The 19,846-nt window shown below is 41.8% G+C and overlaps 4 protein-coding genes and 1 pseudogene across 10 annotated transcripts in view; all 5 read right to left on the bottom strand.

Moving 5' to 3' along the window:
* Positions 1 to 1,066: 1,066 nt before the first annotated feature.
* hoxb1b (homeobox B1b) lies at positions 1,067 to 1,978 on the bottom strand. Its single transcript, XM_077551522.1, has 2 exons — positions 1,484 to 1,978; positions 1,067 to 1,365 (listed from the first exon to the last, which is right to left on the bottom strand). The coding sequence occupies exons 1-2, from the start codon at positions 1,956 to 1,958 to the stop codon at positions 1,067 to 1,069; spliced, it is 774 nt and encodes a 257-aa protein (XP_077407648.1). The 5' UTR covers positions 1,959 to 1,978.
* Positions 1,979 to 4,033: 2,055 nt separating this feature from the next.
* On the bottom strand, positions 4,034 to 5,446 carry LOC144038783 (homeobox protein Hox-A3a-like; annotated as a pseudogene).
* A 6,971-nt stretch (positions 5,447 to 12,417) lies between these two features.
* hoxb5b (homeobox B5b) lies at positions 12,418 to 13,569 on the bottom strand. The gene is made up of 2 exons (XM_077550837.1): positions 12,852 to 13,569; positions 12,418 to 12,765 (listed from the first exon to the last, which is right to left on the bottom strand). Exons 1-2 carry the CDS (start codon positions 13,465 to 13,467, stop codon positions 12,518 to 12,520), a joined length of 864 nt encoding a protein of 287 aa, XP_077406963.1. The 5' UTR covers positions 13,468 to 13,569; the 3' UTR covers positions 12,418 to 12,517.
* Positions 13,570 to 14,007: 438 nt separating this feature from the next.
* Positions 14,008 to 16,063, bottom strand: hoxb6b (homeobox B6b). Its single transcript, XM_077550840.1, has 2 exons — positions 15,613 to 16,063; positions 14,008 to 14,576 (listed from the first exon to the last, which is right to left on the bottom strand). The coding sequence occupies exons 1-2, from the start codon at positions 16,061 to 16,063 to the stop codon at positions 14,314 to 14,316; spliced, it is 714 nt and encodes a 237-aa protein (XP_077406966.1). The 3' UTR covers positions 14,008 to 14,313.
* A 2,335-nt stretch (positions 16,064 to 18,398) lies between these two features.
* The window catches only part of ttll6 (tubulin tyrosine ligase-like family, member 6), a 15,833-nt gene continuing 14,385 nt past the window's right edge, over positions 18,399 to 19,846 (bottom strand). For all 7 annotated transcript variants that reach the window (XM_077550709.1, XM_077550707.1, XM_077550706.1 and 4 more), the window contains 2 exons: positions 19,345 to 19,459; positions 18,399 to 18,963 (listed from right to left, as the gene is read on the bottom strand). In XM_077550709.1, the coding sequence (XP_077406835.1) occupies positions 18,779 to 18,963; positions 19,345 to 19,459 (300 nt within the window). In that variant the 3' untranslated portion in view covers positions 18,399 to 18,778. The remainder of the gene's footprint in view (positions 18,964 to 19,344; positions 19,460 to 19,846) is intronic.

Here is a 19,846-nt window from a genome sequence, read left to right as displayed (position 1 = left end):
GCACATTTTTTTTTAAATGATTTTACAAGATTCGCCCTCAAATCTCTACATTCATAACCAAAATAGGACAAATCTGTTGTAACATGACCATTTTGAAAGCAGTTACTTTGGATTTGTTCATATGATATGTTCACAGTTTGGACCCTGACAGAGCAGAAAGTGGAGGAAAAACATTTTTACTTGAAAAATTGAAGAGAAATTTTGCATAATTTGCATAGAAAAACTCTACACAAATTTATTAGTTGCAAATGTCATTTTCAGTATATGCCGCGGGCCACTTCAAAATGGATGGCGGGCTATAAACGGCCCCTAGGCCATAGTTTGAACACCACTGCAATATAGGTCAAATGCAAAAAAAAAAAGGTTGGAATCTGACATGTTTAGATATCTATGCAATGTTTAAATTTACACATTTTAAATAGGGTAATTCATATTGACAATAATAAACATACAAAATTATACAAAACCCTTTCTTAATTGTTTCATTTACTTTTGACTGGAAAATACATAGCACATAAAAGTTCATTGGCCTGTTGACGTTAAATTTGAAGTCCAGTCAACATAATCTTACGAATTCGCCCTAAAAATGACTGTGAGTGACAGCAATCCGTTTGGCTGTCAGCAGCATCCAGCAGGATTTGGGTAACAAAAATGGAGACCTGCATGCACCCTGCAGTTTGTTGTCATGTTTAGAGCCCCCGGAGGTATTTGGAGGTGAATAGGTCACCAGGAACCACCCCGTGTGTTGTGAAAGATTCCTCTTGTCACATTATGCAAGAGGGGAATAAATATAGACCACCACACTTTTCCCAAGAACAGGAATGTCAATGTTGCATTTTAAATTGATAAACTTTATTCGTCTAAAAACCTCTGGACAATTGTTGTAAAATACCCTGTCAAATAAATAGTGCAAACAGTGACACTGAGCAGCTCAGTTTGGACATAAACACACACAACTTTTTTTTTTGTTTTTAAAAGCAGGTAACAAAAAAAAAAAGCACGTTTAGCAATCGTATACCCTGAAATTCCACAAGTCCACGCATTTTGGAATGCAAGTATTTTTAGTTCACTCGGGCCTGGCCTTGCAAGGGGGCGGCGGCGCTGGGGGGGTGTCAGGCCCGGAGAGCTTCTCCGCAGGCCCGCCGCCCAGCTTGTCGCGCTTCTTCTGCTTCATGCGCCGGTTCTGGAACCAGATCTTCACCTGCGTCTCGTTGAGCTCCAGGCCGGCCGCCACCTCCACCCGCCGGGCCCGCGTCAGGTACTTGTTGAAGTGGAACTCCTTCTCCAGCTCGGTCAGCTGCTTGGTGGTGAAGTTGGTGCGGATCACGTTGTGCTGGCCCGGCACGCCGAACTCGGACAGAACCGCTGAGGGGAAGAGATGGATGGAATGATGAAACTTTTTTTTTTGGAATGAATGAAAAGTGGACGAGGTGTTAGTTTGTGGTCAACTTTTTACGCATCGCTTCCGCGTGGAGCAGCTCACCTGTTTTGGGAGGATTTCTTTTCACTTTCATCCAGTCGAAAGTTTTCGAAGTTTCCTCCGCGTGATCTGCGTCCTTGTGGGTCGTGTAAACATTTTCTGGAGGATACTCCGGTTGCCGGTGCTCCGCGCCGTCGTACTGGACGTACTGTGCTCCGGGGACGCTGCAGCTGCTGTCCCCGGTGTACGGCGGCATGTTGACCTGCGCGTGCATGTAGCCCCGATCCTGCTCGGGTACCAAGCCGTAGTGGTGATGTCCGTACTCCACAGGGGACCCGTACAACGAGTTTCCTGGCGGCGGCGGTGGCGGCGCGTACTGCAGGTCCATATTGACGTGTTGCAAGGGAAAGTTCTGGTGGTTCTGGTGGACCAAGCGACCCTCCTGCCCGTAACTATCCGCGTTGGGCGTCACGTATCCGTGGTTGTGGAAAAGGTTCGGCCCGCGGTTACAAAGCGGGTAGTCGAGGTAGGAATTCATCGTGGACGCTCACACCAGACGAGTCATTAATCGCCCTCACCCCCAGAGGTAGTATGTCAAAGCTGTAAAAAGTGCCCTCCACCCCTCATATCACCTTCCTGACACGCCACGTGACCCGCGGCCCGGCCAATGGCGCGGCCGGCCTGGCTTCTCTGTCGACGTCTGTGGACCTCGTCCATCAAGCGGCTCGCATTTGCATGACAAACGCTTCAATCAAACGCGCTCATCCATCTGATAAGAACACAAACACCGAGCAGCACAAATGACAAATAATTGCCCCTCTTAAACTCTTCACGAGCTCTCCATTGTGCATGACTTGGGGAAAAAAAATGTTTTGAAGGCCTAATTCGAAATTCGAACAACCGGTCAAAATCACGTCTTTTAACGCGGCCTTCGCTGCCATAAAGCTGTCGAAGAAATGCAACATTCGACGTGTTAAGTGTTTAAAAATGTTACATGCATGGTAAGGGTTGAGAGATGTGTTGTCGAGCCTTCCTTTTCTTGGACGGACTGTGCCAGAAAAGCGAAAAGTGATCCATCATGTGCTCCTGCTTCTGTGACCCTCAATAGAACAATGACACTCTTCTTGCGTGTCAAATGTATTCTTATCACAGGATGACTTAAATTTAGGGCCTCGGAATTAACTGAGAATGTGGGGTTACATTAGAGTAAATAAATCCAAATAAATGCACTAAAAAAAGTTTAACTTCACAATCATCATGTTCAACATGTGATAGTATAGCGTAGTAGTTCCAAGTGTTGTGTTCCTATTTTATTTTATCATGTAACATTATGCAGTTTTGAACATTGACACGGTGCTTCATAAATTACACTTAATGACTCAATTAAAATCAATCTACAATGCGTAATTTAAATACAAATTGTACCAAAATAAATTACAAATGAAATGCATGTTACCGGGCAATGCTGCATATAGTTGTTGTTTTTTTCTTAAAGGAGGGCTTGACCAATATGTGGTGGGGCTGAAAAATGTATTAATTAATATTATGGAATATCCAATACAATTCTGGATGGCCTTAATTGGGGCTGCACAAATCCCCACACGGGTGTAGCACCACTAAAAAGTTAAATACAACTGAACTGGTGATTCTTTCCCTGGGCTATTCTTTTATCATATTTTGAGCATGCATTAGATCACACGTGTCAAATTCAAGCCCCACCAAATGATTTTGTGGTCCACTAATGTCAATCATGCATCTATTTATTGCTGAAATTTGTAGCAAAATTGCAATTATGTTCACTTTCAAGAACTTCAGATATTGCGAGCAGGGAGTTTTCCTTGAATTCTTGATGTGATGAGTGTGAATGTCGTGGCCCTTTGAGAGGAACAACTTACAAAAATCAGTTTTACACCTCTCACTCTAAAAGCTATTGGGTTAAAGATATATATAGCACGAATTGGGTCATTGGTTGGGTTGCTTTGTGGGTTATTAATTTAATTTGGTTGGTTCATTTTTGACTCAATTCAATTGGGCTATTCAATTAACCCAAGAAATTGGGTCAAATGAACAAGTCACAAAACAACTTTGTGAGTTATTCCTTTAATTTGACTCAACTTTTTGAGTTAATTACTTCAACAAGTTGGGTTCCTTTTTTTGACTAAATTCAATTGGGCTATTCAACTAACCCAAAAAGTATGGTCAAATGATTAACCCACAAAACAACCCAAACATTTGGGTTATAAATAAATAACCCACAAAACAACCCAAATATTTGGGTTATTTGGTGGGTTATTAATTTAATTTGACCCAGTTCTTTGGGTTAAATAAATCAAAAGTTGGCCTATTGACCAATTGGGTTATTCAATTAACTCGAAATGTTGGGTCAAATGAATAGTCCATAAACAACTCACAAATTGGGTTATGGATTATTATAGTTTGACTCAGCTTTTTGGGTTAAATAACTCAAAAAGTTGGGTTGGTGCATTCTTGACAAAAAAAGTTATTTTTCTGACCCAATTGTTTTTTTTTTTTTTAGAGTGCTGCGTTAGAAGAACAAAAGTCTAATGCTGCTACAATAATATAAAAAGTGCATGCATGTATATGGACGTACAATTACAAATGCGTGAGTTTTGGAGCGCGCATGATTCTGTCATGAGGGATGTACGAGTTCGGGGACAAATAAGATGAATGAAAATCCTCGTTTGGGTTTTGCGCGTGCGCAGTGTCGTATAGGCTCGCATCAGACGTGGCGCTCTGGGGATACTCGGACCACTGCTGCGGGTCCTGGGGCCGAATCGGGGTCTGCTGGTAGTCCCCGCCCAAGTGCACGTAGCCCAGGCTGGACAAAGTGGGACTGCCCGGGGCCGACGGGGACGAGCCGGGTGAAGGAGGCGAGGCGGAGGCATGAAGCAGCCTCTCGTCCTTCTTCTGCTTCATGCGGCGGTTCTGGAACCAGATCTTGATCTGGCGCTCCTGCAGGTTGAGCAGGCCGGCCATCTCCAGCCGACGCGGCCTGCACAGATAGCGGCTGAAGTGGAACTCCTTCTCCAGCTCTACCAGCTGCGAGCTGGTGTACGCGGTGCGAGTGCGCTTGCAGGCCGGCGTGCTGGAGCTCGGGGAGTCGGTGGCGGTGCTGGTGACGCAGTCTGACACACCAAAACAGTGCGAACAAGACCATTAGTTACAATTAGGCTATATCACACATTTTTTTCCCCCCAAGACGCGTTTATAGCTTTGTTGTTCTTGTTGTTTATTGTTGAAAAACACATTTTTATTCTTCGACTCAGCTTGAGACTCGGGATTGTTTTAGTGTTTTATTGTGTGTTTTGTTTTTTTCTGTTTTATTGTGTTGGCTGTTTTTATGTTATTAATTTATTTTTAAGCTGTCTTTGTTTTTACATGCCTGATTTTGATGTACAACCCTTTTTTTGTATCAAGTGCTCTAAATAAAGTTGAGTTGACTTTACTGAAATGGTGTGCTATATTTTGATATATTTTTCATGTATATGAATGTATTTATTTTTCATGTAGCCTGTTATAGTTTTTTTTTTTTACATTATGATTATTATTGTATTAGACTTGCAGTAAATTTTGTATTGATTGATCTTAGTGGTGATTTTTTTTTGTGCTAGGCTACTTGTATTATTTGACTTGTACTAAACTATTGCATGGATTGATCATGTTACACTGCATGTATACGACAATGACATTTAAAAAAAAAATAAACATTTTATATTGTTCATGTCCCCTTTTTCGCCTAAAACAGTTCCAATTAAAAAGTTTGTTGCGAATGTTCTCGATTTTAATAACCAAACTGTGACGTTACAAACCTGTAAGTCTCGAGTCGAGTTTGTGCTTGGCCTGTCTGGACTCTTTCATCCAGGGGAAAATGCTTTTACTCGCACCGAACCTTTGCTCTACTGACTGCTTGCTGCACTCAAACGCACCACGCAGCGAGAAGCTCTGCTGCTCGTGCTGCTGCTGCTGCTGCTTGTGCTTCTGTCTTTGCTGCTGGCTGCTCTCCATGATACGCAAACGGCGAGGCCCTTTTGACCTTGTGACGCGGCTCCGGCAGCCAAACTGTCACATGGCAGCTTTGCAGAGAGCCTGAAAGAAGGCAGAATCAGGGAGGAGACCGAATGATCCATCTTATCAACTCAATAGCGTGCTGACATGAATAGCCCGAAACCAAGCTGCACAATATTAATACAGGCTGGGACACAAGTTTGCGTTTACAACTTTAAAACTGACCGTTAAAAAGAACCCAATGTGGTTTAAAAAATAAAGTAATTTGGGTTGTTATAACAACAACAAAAACAACAGGTTCTCAATATAGGTTTAAAAACAACAACAACACAATATGGGTTGTTTAAAATTTTACTTTTTCCAAACCTAATTGGGTTAAAAACATAACCCAACATGGGTTTTAAAAATCTGTTCAGGTTATCAAAAATATATATTTTTCCAACCCTAATTGGGTTTTAAAATAACCCAACAAGGATTAAAACAACCCATTGAGGTTATTTAAAATTGTACTTATTCCAAGTCTAATCACTTTTTTAAAAATAAAAAATAACACAATAAGGGTGAAAAACCACCCTCCAACTCTAATTTGGTTTATAACCTTTAAAGATATCATCTTGTCTATTTTTTTTTTTTTACTAAGTTTGGAGCTTATTTTTTTCCAGACAAAAACTCTGTCAGCAAGGCAAGAGAATTCTCTCGTTAATGTATGGAAATAAGAATTTTTGTCCGGAAAAAAAGATACTCCAAACATAACCCAATTATTTATTTTATTGTAATTTCAATGTATTTATTCATTTAGCATTGTACTTATTCCAAGCCTACTCGATTAATAAATAAATAAATAAATAAGTAAATACAAAAATAAATAAATAAATAAATTACCCAAAAAAGAGATTGGGTTTAACACTAAACTTGGTTATTTTCAACCCGGCAGTCTTAAGGGTGTGTGCTTTCTTTGTAACATGCTCGTTTTAAAATATCTAAAATATTCTTAAATGTTTATTTTTTATGTGACCCACTGGAATACAATTTAAACATCACATTTGCAGGCTTATTTTGTAAAAGGCAAATATTATTTTTTCAATATTCAGTTTTCTTTTTGTTATTGTTCTAATGTTTTACAAAGGTTAAATCAGATATTATGGTTATTTTCTTTTTTTTGTGGAAGAATTACTTTTTTATTTTAATAAAACATACAATCGCCCTTTGCCGCATTTACAGCAATGTTTATCAATGTGCTTTGTCTCTGTGAAATAAATGTAATAATAATTTCAAGTGGATCTTTAGTGCAAACCGTTCTTTTAGTCTCAAAAACGCTTGACGATACAAAAATAAATAAATCAAGAACATCAAATCATTTTGCCATAATTTCTATAATGTACCTTTAAAATATTACCAATAGCATTTTTAACAGAATGATAATAATGTGCTATATTTATCGAGATGATAACCTTCAGCAAGACTCCATTGTGCGCCGCAGCTTTTGTTTAACGTGGAAAAAAAAAATGTAAACATGTTTGCATGCATCGCCAGTGTCTTCTTAATGAGGTGAGGCAGCAGCAAAAAGAGGAGAAGAAGAAGTGTGGAGGCATGCAGCTTTATGAACTCTGCTTGAACCGAGCAGCCTCGAGTCAGGCTCGTAAATCATAAAGACACATCAGCGCGTCTGCATGCGGCCGCCTTACCTCGGAAAGCTCCATTCATCCCCGCGTGCGCGCGCGCGCACAAAACAACGACGCCTCTCCTCCTCACCGTTTACACTTCTCTTATGATTATTATTATTTTTTTTGTTTTAAGATAAAACCCATGAAATAATCCCGCTGCTGGCCGAGTCTGAATGCAGCATTTGTGGATGTTTGAGTGCATGCAGACGGAGTGGACAGTGTTTGTGCAGCCTCTTCACACAAGCACCCTGCGCTCTGTCTGTCTGCGCGTGAGTGTTGCGCGTGCATGTGTGACGAGAAGCGAAGAAGGAGAGACAAAACGTTTGTGGCCATCATGTATGCGAGCGCGCTAATGTACCCCGTGATAACAATGATAAGACGGGGCTTTTTCTTATTGTTATGAACGCCCAATGGCCTCTTTGTGGAAATTAAACAGCACCCAGAGCCATCGAGATGGACTCTTTTGCTATTTAAGTGGCTTTAGATAAGGATAACCTGCACTGGGTTATCCTCATTGCTCTCAAAATCGTTATATTTTTATATTATATTGTAGCGTTGACCTCATAACTCTGCTCCATTTGCGCGTGAACCATATTTGTCCAACAATAATAATAAAAAATAATGAGAACACTTCCTGACATACACAGATGGAAGATGAAAGGAGGCGTGGACGCACTTTAGTGACGTAATCATCGATTTGGAGCACTTTTGATCTCGTCTTCACGCTGTGCTTGTCGATGGATGTGATAGGCCGGTCGAGGTAATTTTTAACTAATTGACACCAACGAGTCTCTTTCATCTCTGAGGTGTGACCAATAATAATTAAATTGTCATGTAAAAACAACAAACAAACAAACCGACAGATTTGCATTCCAATGGCAGTGAACACAAAACGCTTTCGTATGACGTCACATAATGAACAGGCGCCCTCCAAGCACTTCCAGGAGTCACGTGATTAGATGTATTGCTCTCAGGCCATCTGATTTGAGACCACACTCATAAGTAAACAAACAAACCATAAACATTTGTAATGTGTGGAAAAAATAAATAACGTTATGAAAATGATAGCATAGAAAAGTAGTTTTATTTTTTTATTTTTTTTAATAAAACCGTAGTTTTTATATAATTAAAATTAAGTTGGTTTTGAGTGTAACATTGTTGCCATAAATGCAATTTAAAGGTGTTCTAATTTAAATTACTGTATCATCCCTCCTCCCCCCGTAAAATGCAAGTTGTGTTTTTTTTTAACAGTGCAATAACATCCAATACAATAGCTGTATTAATCAATTCCACCATTACAAAAATCAAAATGCAAATTTTTTGAATAGCCATGCTTCTATTATTTTGTTGATCTCATTCCCTCGCAAACTATTGCAAAACACATGCACGCACGTAATCCATACAGTGCAGAGGCAGTCCGGGCTGGCTATTAGTGTCCCCTGCACACTCCAACTGCTCGTGTGGAGTGCAGACGTGAATGGAGGAGGTGACAAATGATGCGGAGAACAATGGCCTCATTCAAGGCAACTTTTACACACGCCATCTTCTGCACTCATGGAACACTCGGGAGGCAAGCTGCCATCCAGGAGAGCCAATCAAGCGCACGCAACTCGGAAAAGTTCAAATGTACTATAACAAAAATATCGCTATGTGATTATATTAGGCCTACTTCTCAAACTTTTCACGTCAAAGTGCCATAATGAGCAACAGTGGGATATAACAAGGCCCAAGCCTCAAAAGTTTAATATTCTTGTAAACCGCACTGAGTTTGAACTGCACTTTACAGTAGTATAGGAAACCTATGGAAATTACCTAACGATTTGAAAATTAAACCGTTCATGAAGATTAATAATGAACGTCATTACGTCAACATTAAGGATTAAGAAAAAAAAAGTTTAACACTGCAGTATGCTTCAGTAATTATTTCACGTACCGCTAGAGGGAGCCTGTGCCACTCGTTGAGAACCACTGAGCTACATCGTGTAGGCTACTTTTTGATATTCGGAATATCTAAACAGCAACAAGTCCACAAATACTTAAGATGTTATGTTAGAATAGTATTTTGAATCTTAATGAATGATTATTTGAATTAAATAATACATATTTGACACAATATTTTATTCTTGTGAAAATGGGGCTCAGCTAGCTAGCTGTTAGCTTAATACCCCTCTGAGTCTCAGTCTTAAAGGGACAGCGCACCAAGCAAATCACATTACTGCACAGTACAGTCATTTCAAAAAGTTAAAAACAGATTTTTTTTATCACCGTTTATCATAAACACTTTCATTTGAATCTTATTCATGTCATCAGATGCGTGCTTACAAGAACTACTTGTGCGAACCAGACAGGATTGAATACAAAGCAAACTTAACTTCTATTTAATACACATATTCATGAATAGTTGATTCGATGTAATTACCTCCTTCAGGGAGCATGTTGTGAAAATGTTTGCTGTGAGTGTACAGCAGGCAATTCTAAAATCTGTGATTCCACGCTGATGATGTTTCCCAGTTGATTGCAACGCTCTGTGATATGGGACATTTGCAATGTACCAAACCCAAACATATAAAAGTGAAATTATCTTTATGAATAGACTTGTAAATGCTTGAAATACATTCAAAAGAAATATCAATTAATTCAGTGTTTGGGATTCACGTGGAGAAGTTTGAATAAGGAAACATAGCCAACAAGACATGCCAAGGTCAAATTATTGAATCAAATCCAGAATTTGTGCCAAATGGGAATATGGTTTGGAGTCATCATTTTCCTGACTGAAGGTCAATGACGTCTTGAGGGAAGTTTTTTGGTGCTTTTTTTTTAAATTCTTCCTTATACTGACATGTTATAATAAATATATTTTTTGGGGATTCATATTTATATATAATGTGTGATGATGTGTATTGCTGCTGGAAACGCTGTGAATTTCTCCACTGTGGGATAAATTAAGGTGTATCCTATCTTATCTTATTTACTTGTCAGGTTTAGCCTATCATTTCTGCTTATAAATTCTTACTAATCTTAATTTTAAGAGTTCTAAATTGTACAGCATTTAAAGAATGTGAATGTGTTCTTTTGTTTTTCAACTCACAAAACACATCTTAGAGATCTGAATTTAAACCGTGTTTCTTTCCTAATTGGTCCAATTTTTCAATCATTGTAATTTTGAATTGCTATTTTGCATTTTAAAACTAGTATGCTAATTTGTGACATGATTTATCATTATGGCACACAATGTTTAGAAAATGTCTGTTTTTCAAAACAGGAATCCAAAGAAGCCTACTTTTGTCACTGAAGAGGACTATTTAAATCTACGTAAAGTGTGTTTCTACTGGGTCGTTATCTCCAAAAACATGTCAAACACTCCAAGTGTGTTTACTCCAGAAGCAGGTGAGTCAAAAAAAAAAAAAACATTCTGAGTCACTTTCTGACCCCATAATCGGATTATTTTTGACCAACAAGTTTTTAGTCTTTCTGATGAGAAAACAATCCAAATGTGAATACAAAAGAAAGCCTCTGCTTCTCTAACCTACATGACCCCCACACCACCTTTCCTCCCCCTTTTGCTGGCGAAGATAAGAACCCGGAGCAGTCCAAAAAAAAAAAAAAGGAAAGAAAAACATCCATCATCCTCCATGCCGGTCTGAGGCGCCCTCTGCTGGCAGCAAGGCTTCATTGCACCTAATCTTGCCTCTTGTTTCTGACCAATTAACAAACAGCAATCACATATTTCACTTGTTTCCTCGTCTATAATGAAAACAAAAAGAGAATTAATAAATCGAGGCTCTTTGATAAAATTAGATTATTATTATTTTAATTATTGCATTGAGATGGTCAAATGATTAGATACTTCTTAGCGTTCTTAAAAAAAAATAGTTGGATGAGAGGGATAAAGTTATTTTGCACATTTTTATTCTGTTTATATAGGGTTCATATGAATTTCGTTGTCAGCTAATACTGGACGTGATTGCCCAAATATACGTGACAGTGCAAAACATGTCAGCCTCCATTTCGTCTCCTGACCCCCGGATGATCCCCGTCGTCATGAATAATGCATGACATCCGGCTCCACATTAGCCCTATCAATATGCAATAGTCGTTACGGGGATGGCCACAAATTGCCACTTAATATAGTTATGAAAATGTGCAAAATGCTTCCGTTTTTAACTTTTCTATATCTTAAAATGAGAACCACAAAACAGGCCTCGTGTCTTTCACAACGCGGCCCTTGCAGCACCTTTGGCCGCCCGGTGACTCGCTTGGTGGGCATCAATCACTGCATAACCTTGCTCAAGTTCTACACTCGGTGGGGGAAAAAATCACATTGCAGAAAATTGTTTTTTTTTTTTAAAAGGGAGTATCAGTGTACTAAAAAGTCAAATAATTGCTATTTAGCTTCATGCGTAAAATGCGCACGCAAGCAGGATGTATAACATGAAATGGAATTAGATGCGATTAAAAGGCAATAAAAACGCAGGCCCTCTCGATACTTTTATTGAAACATTGGGAGTCCACATATATGAGCGTCCGCGCGCGCTCGGTCCCCTGCACGCCGTTAAGCCGTCACTCTCATTCAAGCCCGCGTGAATTATATTGAACATTGTCTACTCCCCAAAACCATAAAAGCAACTTTATGGAGCTCACGTGACTTTCCGGCGACTGTTGTATGTCATATAGGGCCTTTACAATCTTTGCAAAGAGGGATTTTTTACTTGTACTCGCTTATAAGACAATCTCGGGGTCTCTTTTGGGGACGATAGAAACACGCGCTGCAGGCGTCTTTTGCACCACGAGGTAAGTAACTTTGATTTTTTTTTCATATTTTCGAGAACAACGGGCCGGGAAAAAAAAAAAGTGTTGGAAAAGTCAGGCGTGAGAGAGAAACTTTTATTTCCAAGCGCTATGAGTTCACATACAAAAAGCTTGTTGGCGAGAAGAAAACAAAAGTTGACATCATACACGCTCACGCGCGCGCACACGCGCACGCACGCACACACACACACACACACACATTGCGACAACCTAAACAATCCGAGCCTTCTCAATGGGCCCATGTTTACATTCAAATGGCAGCAGCTTTATTTTTTCTTATCATGACGACTTTTTTTTTTTTCGAGAAAGAGCTCACGTCCAAGAGAGAAAGACAAATATTAATATTTACATCAATATGACATGACACCTATACGCTACCACTAAAAAGAACCACAGGATACTTTTTTTTTGTCTTCTATCACAATAGCATGCTGCAAGGTGCTGCGCTTCAGAGCGTTACAAGTATTTTTTTTCTTCTGTTTTATTTTTGTTATCATCATCATCATCATTATTATTATTATTATTAGAACGCTTTCACCTCCATATAGCAGCGGCAGCGGAGGTTGGCCGGGCGAGGAGGTGGTTCGGCGGGGTCGGCTCAGTTGTGGAAGGCGCTGGCACCCGTCACCAGGCTCATGCTCTTCAGTTTATTGTCCTTCTTCCACTTCATCCTGCGGTTCTGGAACCAGATTTTGATCTGTCTCTCGGAAAGACACAGCGCGTGCGCGATCTCTATCCGCCTCCGCCGCGTCAGGTAGCGGTTGAAGTGGAACTCCTTCTCCAGCTCCAGCGTCTGGTAGCGGGTGTACGCGGTCCGAGCCCGCTTGCCGTCCGGTCCGGTCATATCTGCGAGAATGCGCAAAGAGGTTTTTTTTTTTTTTTTTTTTTTTACTCGGGAGAACACCTGCGAGGTTATTATTTAGGTAATTTACCGTGGCTGATGTGCAGCTTCCTCATCCAGGGGAAGATCTGCGGCGCGTGGCACTCGTTGGCGGCGGGTGCGGACGAGGTGGCGAGGCTGGGCTCCTGCGCTCGTTGAGCGGAGCCCGAGCCGGAACCGCGATCCTCGGTGTCGGTGGTGGTGGCGGCGGCGGCGGCGGGGTCGTCGATGTCAGTGAATCCGCCGCTTTTGTTGGCCGCGCTCCGGTCGCACGCCGGGGAGGGGCTCTTCACCTCCCGCGGGTCCCGGCCGGCGGTGGCGCACGACGGCGGCGCGGGCTGGACCGATTCCGGGGACGACAGCGAGCAATTGGGCGACTGGCGGTAGCCGAAGCCCCGCGTGTCCTCCCGCTGCTGCTGCTGCTGCTGTTGCACCGCCGCCGGGAAGTGACCGCCGCCGCCCCCTCCTCCGCCACCGCCTCCGCCGCTGTTGGCTCGGTTCACGGTTAGGTCCATGCCATTGTAGTTGTAGCCGAAGGACCCGGAGTGCATGGTGCCAGGGTCTCTGAAGGAGCCGCTCACTGCGCCGTTAGTCCCATAATTTAGTAACTGATAGTCGGAGCCATTTGGGTAGCGCCCTGAGAACGAGTTTACAAAGTACGAGCTCATTTGCTTGCTTTTTTAAAGCCTCGATTTGTAGATCTTTGTCGCTATAATCCTTGTGTGCTTGCACGATTTATGGACGCAATCATGAATTATAAGCAATGAAGCCCTACTGTACTTTGCCAGGTATGCCGCCAAATATGGGAGCGCGCTCGGGAATCACGTGCCTTTGTTGACCAGTCGTAAATCCTCACTGATGACTTCAAGAGGTAATTCATGCTCGCCGCTTACAAATGATGACGAAATAATGGTCGTTAGGCTCCAGTCAATGGTGCCTCCCCGCCGCGCGCCCTGCAACGGCCGCGCGGGGCGAGGGCGCCATCTCGCGGCCATATGGGGAAGCGGCCTCGCGGCTTGCCACGGGGCCTCGGGAGTAATCCGTCATCCGGATTTGACGCTTTTGAGCCTCTACCGCCATTGTTTTAACCTTCACTCTCGTTTTTCATAGTGTCATATTTAATATTTATAATTAAAAAACACCAAGCAGGCTTTCTGTTTACATCAAAAGTCCTTTTATTTTCTATGTACAATTTTCCTGAACAAAATATTGCATCAAACACGTTACAGCAATAAATAATGACATCATAATAATAATGCTGACATTTTATGTACAAGCTGGAAGAACAAGTACAACACGTGCACGCACAAGACGTAGAGGCCTACAACACGACGTACATACGAGGAACGACATGGTCCAAAAAGCGCTACAAATGTCTGTACATGTTTGCATAGTCCCTAAATCAATACAGAGCACACAGAGAAATCTAAAAGCAGCTCTAGAAGATAGCACGCCACACACGAATAATATCTACAGCATATTTTGTACACGTAGTGTCCCTTCTTTTTTTTTTTTTAACTCTTCTTCTCCGCCTGCTCCTCCTCCTCCTCCTCGGGCGTCTTTGGCGGGTTGAGCAGCTTGTTCTCCTTCTTCCACTTCATCCTGCGGTTCTGGAACCAGATTTTGATCTGTCTCTCGGTCAGGCACAGCGCGTGCGAGATCTCTATCCGGCGCCTGCGCGTCAGGTAGCGGTTGAAGTGGAACTCCTTCTCCAGCTCCAGCGTCTGGTAGCGGGTGTACGTCTGGCGGCCCCTGCGACCGCTGGTGCCGAACGGGCCTGCATGCGGGCACACGCACGCACACACACACACGCACACACACACACACACACACACGCACACACACGCATACACCCACCCACACACACACACACGCACGATTGGGTCACGCTTTTCTTTTTTTGTAATGCCAAAAAGAAAACAAGATTTACATTGACGCGCGTTGGATTTTGTTAATTTACAATTTTGAATGGATAGATAGATAGATAGATAGATAGATAGATGGATAGATAGATATATGTATAGATAGATGGATAGATAGATGGATAGATAGATAGATAGATAGATAGATAGATAGATAGATAGATAGATAGATAGATAGATAGATAGATAGATAGATAGATAGCATAACAAAGGCTAAAAAAAAAGGTATACCCAATATCGTGGGTTAAAAATAACCCAATACTAAAATTATTGGATTAAAACTAACGCAAATTGGGCTATCTTTGCAGCAGTTTTACTTTATTAATCCACAAGGGAAATTTACTTTTATACTCTTCCCAATAAAAAAAAAAAAACAGGCATGCTGAATAAAATATAATAATCTCACAATTAGTAACATAAAATGTACTTAGGCAAAATTATATAAAATCTAAAAATTTCTACGTGTATTTGCAACATGCAGGCAAATGTGTGTTAGTGCGCATGCCTGGTGATGCTGCATCGATTTTATAAACACAGACTATAGTTCAGAGGAACTCTCATTCTATTTCTCCCTTTTTAAAAGAATAGAAGATTTTGCATGCATGTTTAAAAAAAATGACGTCATACATTCTATGTCTGTTGATGGACGTGATTGTTCAAATTTCAAGTGTTTTTTTTTTTTACGCGTTCACGTTTCCAGTTACTTTTACTACTTCTCCCCCCTTACTTTTTAGTCTTGTAGTCACGACAACGGTTTGTTTGCCCCTCGCAGGCCGCGGTGCGTGTGCGTGTGCGCGCATGCATGCATGCATGCGCAAAGGCGACGCAAACAAACCAAAAGACGCGCGTATACAAGGAGCGTGTGCGTGTGCGCGGCCGCCGTGCACTCACCGACCGAGCAGGCGTTCATCCTCTGCATCCACGGGTAGATGAGCGCGGAGGACTTGTCGTCCACGCTCATGCCCGCGCCCTGCTCCCCCACCACGCACTCGCCTTTGCGCTGCGCGTGCTCCTGAGCGCCAAAGAGCGACGGCGGCGCAGTCGCCTCTTCCCGGCCGGAGAAGGCGCACGAGCCCTCGGCGTCCTTATAGAAGCCCGCCGCCGGGGTGAAGTCGCACGGAGCCCCGCCGGCGGCCCGCCCGTAGATGGCCGTCTGCTGGTAGTAAGAGGCCGGGTAGACCTTGTCCTGCACGGCGGCGGCGCCTCCATAGGCGGCCGCGCCGGAGTAGTGCCTCAGCGGGTCGCTGTATCCCGACGTGTAGAGGGGGATCTGGCCCAGGAGAGAGTCCTGTCCTCCCGGCAGAGACACGGGGAAAGTTGAGTTGACAAAATAGGAACTCATTGGGTGGACAACGGGGCGCACTCCGGAGGAAAATGATTTGTTGTCTTTTATAGTCCAAGTGCTTTTGCCATTACTTTATCGGAGATTTGCCTTTTGCTGAGAGGAGGGGGGGTTGTGAGGTGCCACTGAACACAAGAGGGGAAACGCACCATCTGATCCACCTCTGGCCAATCACCGGCGACCGCGCGTGCACGGCTGCGCCCGTTGGGGGGGCTCTTGTTGCGCGCACCGGGTCCCGGGTGCCTCCAAATCAAGTGCGTGCATGCACGCAGGGAGGGAAACACGACGTCGTTGGCGCGAGTCTCGTCATCATCACGAAGCCAACTCCCGAATTCCGTCCCAAATCATCAGCATCAACAATCACTCAGCGCGCCAAATCATCCCAATCACGACACGCCGATCGATGACATCATTAGCGGCAACATGATTGTTTTGATGTTATTCTTTCCCTCTGATCAATGAGGCCAGATTGGAGGACAACATTTGCTTCAATGAGCATCCATTTCTTCCTTAAATGAATATTTTGACGTTTAGAGTTCAATTCATCGTGCATAAAGCGGAAATGCAAATCCACTGAGACGTGTGGAATATTTAGTAACACAACACAAAAAAAATACAACGATGCAGCAATTTTTTTTAAAGCCAATAACACATTTTTTGCTAAAGAAATAGCAAATATTTCACGTCAGGCCCCAGCCGCCAAGATGGCGACTGCAGAACGACAAGAATGTTCCATATTCATGTTCCATATTCATGTACCATATTTTGTTGTTTTAACGATTCAAGAAGCTTTAATGACCTCACTCAATATAATCTGTACTTTACAATTCCACATTTTAACCCTCCATAAAATCTCAGAGCATTTCTACAACACAGTCAACAACAAACCTCTTCCAGTGTTGATATTTTCAATTGTTATTGAACGCAACACACGCAAGAGACCACAATTAACAAGAAAAGCTGAGCTAATTCTACAACCTCATCAACAAAATGGACCTGCGCGTGCTCGCCTCACCTGCAGCTCTTCGGCCCGCGCGTGCACAGGTCGCGTTAACCACAATCCCGCTTTTTGAACAAAGCAAAAGGCCACACACATATACACACACACATGCAGGGCTCCTTACCTCAGTGCCAACGTGTGCCCCACATCACTTAAGGTCCAGTAGAATCCCACCTTGCGCAGGCCGCCATGACACCTCGCGTATCCATCGTATGAAGCCCGTAGTCCACTTTCGGGCCTAAATCCTTCCCACGTTTGGTCCATTTTAGTCCTACTAACGCACGGTGGGGGGAAAAAATCGGCGGCTATAAGGAGCAGCTGCACCACGGAGCTGTTGGGGGAACAAGAAGTTGTCATTGTGGCCGCGCACATGATCCCGAGCAGCCAATCCCCGAGCCGCCCCAGTCGTAAAACTTGCAACGGCAAAGTTGTAAATTTTCATAAAGTGCAGCCCTTTAATGTGCGCCATTTTGCCTCCTCCAAACCCGGAAATAATATACAAATGTAGAAGAAGATATGGAAGCGTCACTTTTATATTTAAGCATTTCTAGAGGAGATGATAGGAAATCGTCCATCAACGTGAAGGTTTAATGTTGGGGAAAAAAATAATGTCCAAATAGCGGTATAAAGGCTTATATAATAAAATCCTAAATCCTATTAAATACTAAACAGTCACAAGCAGAAGAGTTTTTTTTTCGTTCCAGGTTTAAGTTAAGTTAAATTTCAAGCCTTTTAAAGTTTCATAAAAGTATATATTTTTCCTCTATGTTTGGATTAAGTTCCCTCTGTTCATAATTGTTAATATTTTTGGACTAACTAATTTGCGACAAATGTCTTTTCCAGCCGTGGGCCGGCATGAAAGAGGATTTCCGGAATTTACACACGCAATAAAACCATAAATTCCTGACACACATTCCACCTTTGTGTCGCTTTTCGTTTTAAGCCCTTCCTCCCAAAAAAAAAACCTCACAGGAAATAAAACATTTTTGCAAATGCAACATTTTTATAAATTCAAGTGCAATTAGTTATCTTTACGCCATATTCCATGCACATTTTATTTTCCCACATGGAAAAATCCTTTATTTTATTTTTTTCGTTTCATTTTAAATTATTAAGTCAAAATATGCAGGAACAATAACTGATTTCGTTTAAAACTGAACGATTCAGCCGTATTTTTATTCTTACTATATCCAAAAATTAATTTTTGAGCAAAAAAAAAAACGCTACATGACGAGTACTGTTGTTTTGGGCAATTTGGGGTGTTTTTGTTTTTCGGAGCGTAAATAAAGCAACCGACAAACGTTGTAATAAAGTTTTATGGCCTCTGACAAAATGCTACCACGTGCATTTTCATTTAATAAAAAAAGGTCACAATAATAAAACATGCAATATGATACACGAGTGGGAAATTGCTTTAACTATAAAATGACATTTTGTATTATTGTCGTGCACGATTTCATGAATTAAAAACAACCTCATAAAACGGCATTTACGTCCATTCATTTTTTTGTTGCAAAGGCCATTTAAAGCCCAATTCCTGCAAAAACGACAACATTCATTTAAATGAAATATGTATTTATTTCCGCATAGTCCCACTGAGACGTTTATACCCTGAGGAGGTCTGTTTGTGTTTAAAATGGCGCAAAAAGCAACAATAAAAATAAATAAAAATCTCCTTAAAGTGATTTTGTTTCACGTTCACAGTTTTTGCCCCGTTAGGGTCCTTCGCCGTGCTGGGGGGGGCATCGGGCGAGGCGAGGTCTCCGGAGCAAAGGGGGGCGCGAGGAGGTGACCAGGAGGCCCTGCAGGTCCGCGGGGTCGCGTTGCGTGCAGGGGCGACGTCCTTTGGGGACCCCCAGTACGAGGGGGTCAGGGATCCTGACGTTTGGCAAGCGCGGGCCTGGAATACGAACACAGACAGATATATAGGCTACTCGTTACTTCAGTATTTTCACTTTTTCTAAAAAATTAAATAAATACAATTAGATAAGTTGTTGCCTTGAAATTTTGAGTTCACTTTTTCTACCATTGTTTTTTTTTTACGTTGTTTTCATTTACTTTTATTTGAAAAGAGTCTATTACTTTTATCAGAGTATTTTTTATTTTATTTTTGCTTTCATTATTTATTGTGCACTTTTGAGATTTCTTTTCAAATTGTAAATTGCGTTATAAATACAATCTATTATTTATTTAACACAAGTATAGGCTATCATGTACAGTGCTGGCAGTTTCCCGTGACGTCACTGCAGCATGAAATTAAAAAAAGTCCAGGTCCTCATACCTGGCGGAATCCTCCCAGCACTCGTGCTCCATCCTTTGTCTTCTATTTTGTGACGGCCTTCTATCTCGAGTGGAGCTTGAAAATTCCTGATGGTTCTCGAAGGCCTCAGAGAGTTCTTGGGGGACAATGCAACACACTTTGAAATCAGAATCGGAATCAGACCAATCGATAATGTCTATAAAGAATGTTTTGACTTTTAGTCGGCTCAATCTAAAATAAACAGCTGAAGTATATTGTGGCTCTCCTTGCCCACATGAGGGTACCTTAATCGCAGTATTTTTTTTTCATTTGTCTTAAAAGACACAGCACAAAAAAAGTAACAGTGTACAGTATAATCTGAGCAGATTAAAAAAAGCAAAAAAAATAAAATACAATTAAAATAAATAATTAAGGCAGAAAACATGTCATTTCATTTTTGTTATAATCGAACTCAAATACAGGTGTGTTAGAGACCACACAAATGAGATAGAAAGTATGGTAACATTTCACATTTTCTGCAATA

This window comes from Vanacampus margaritifer, chromosome 18 (assembly GCF_051991255.1).
Source record: "Vanacampus margaritifer isolate UIUO_Vmar chromosome 18, RoL_Vmar_1.0, whole genome shotgun sequence".
Lineage (NCBI taxonomy): Eukaryota > Metazoa > Chordata > Actinopteri > Syngnathiformes > Syngnathidae > Vanacampus > Vanacampus margaritifer.
This window is presented reverse-complemented; position numbering and strand designations above follow the sequence as displayed.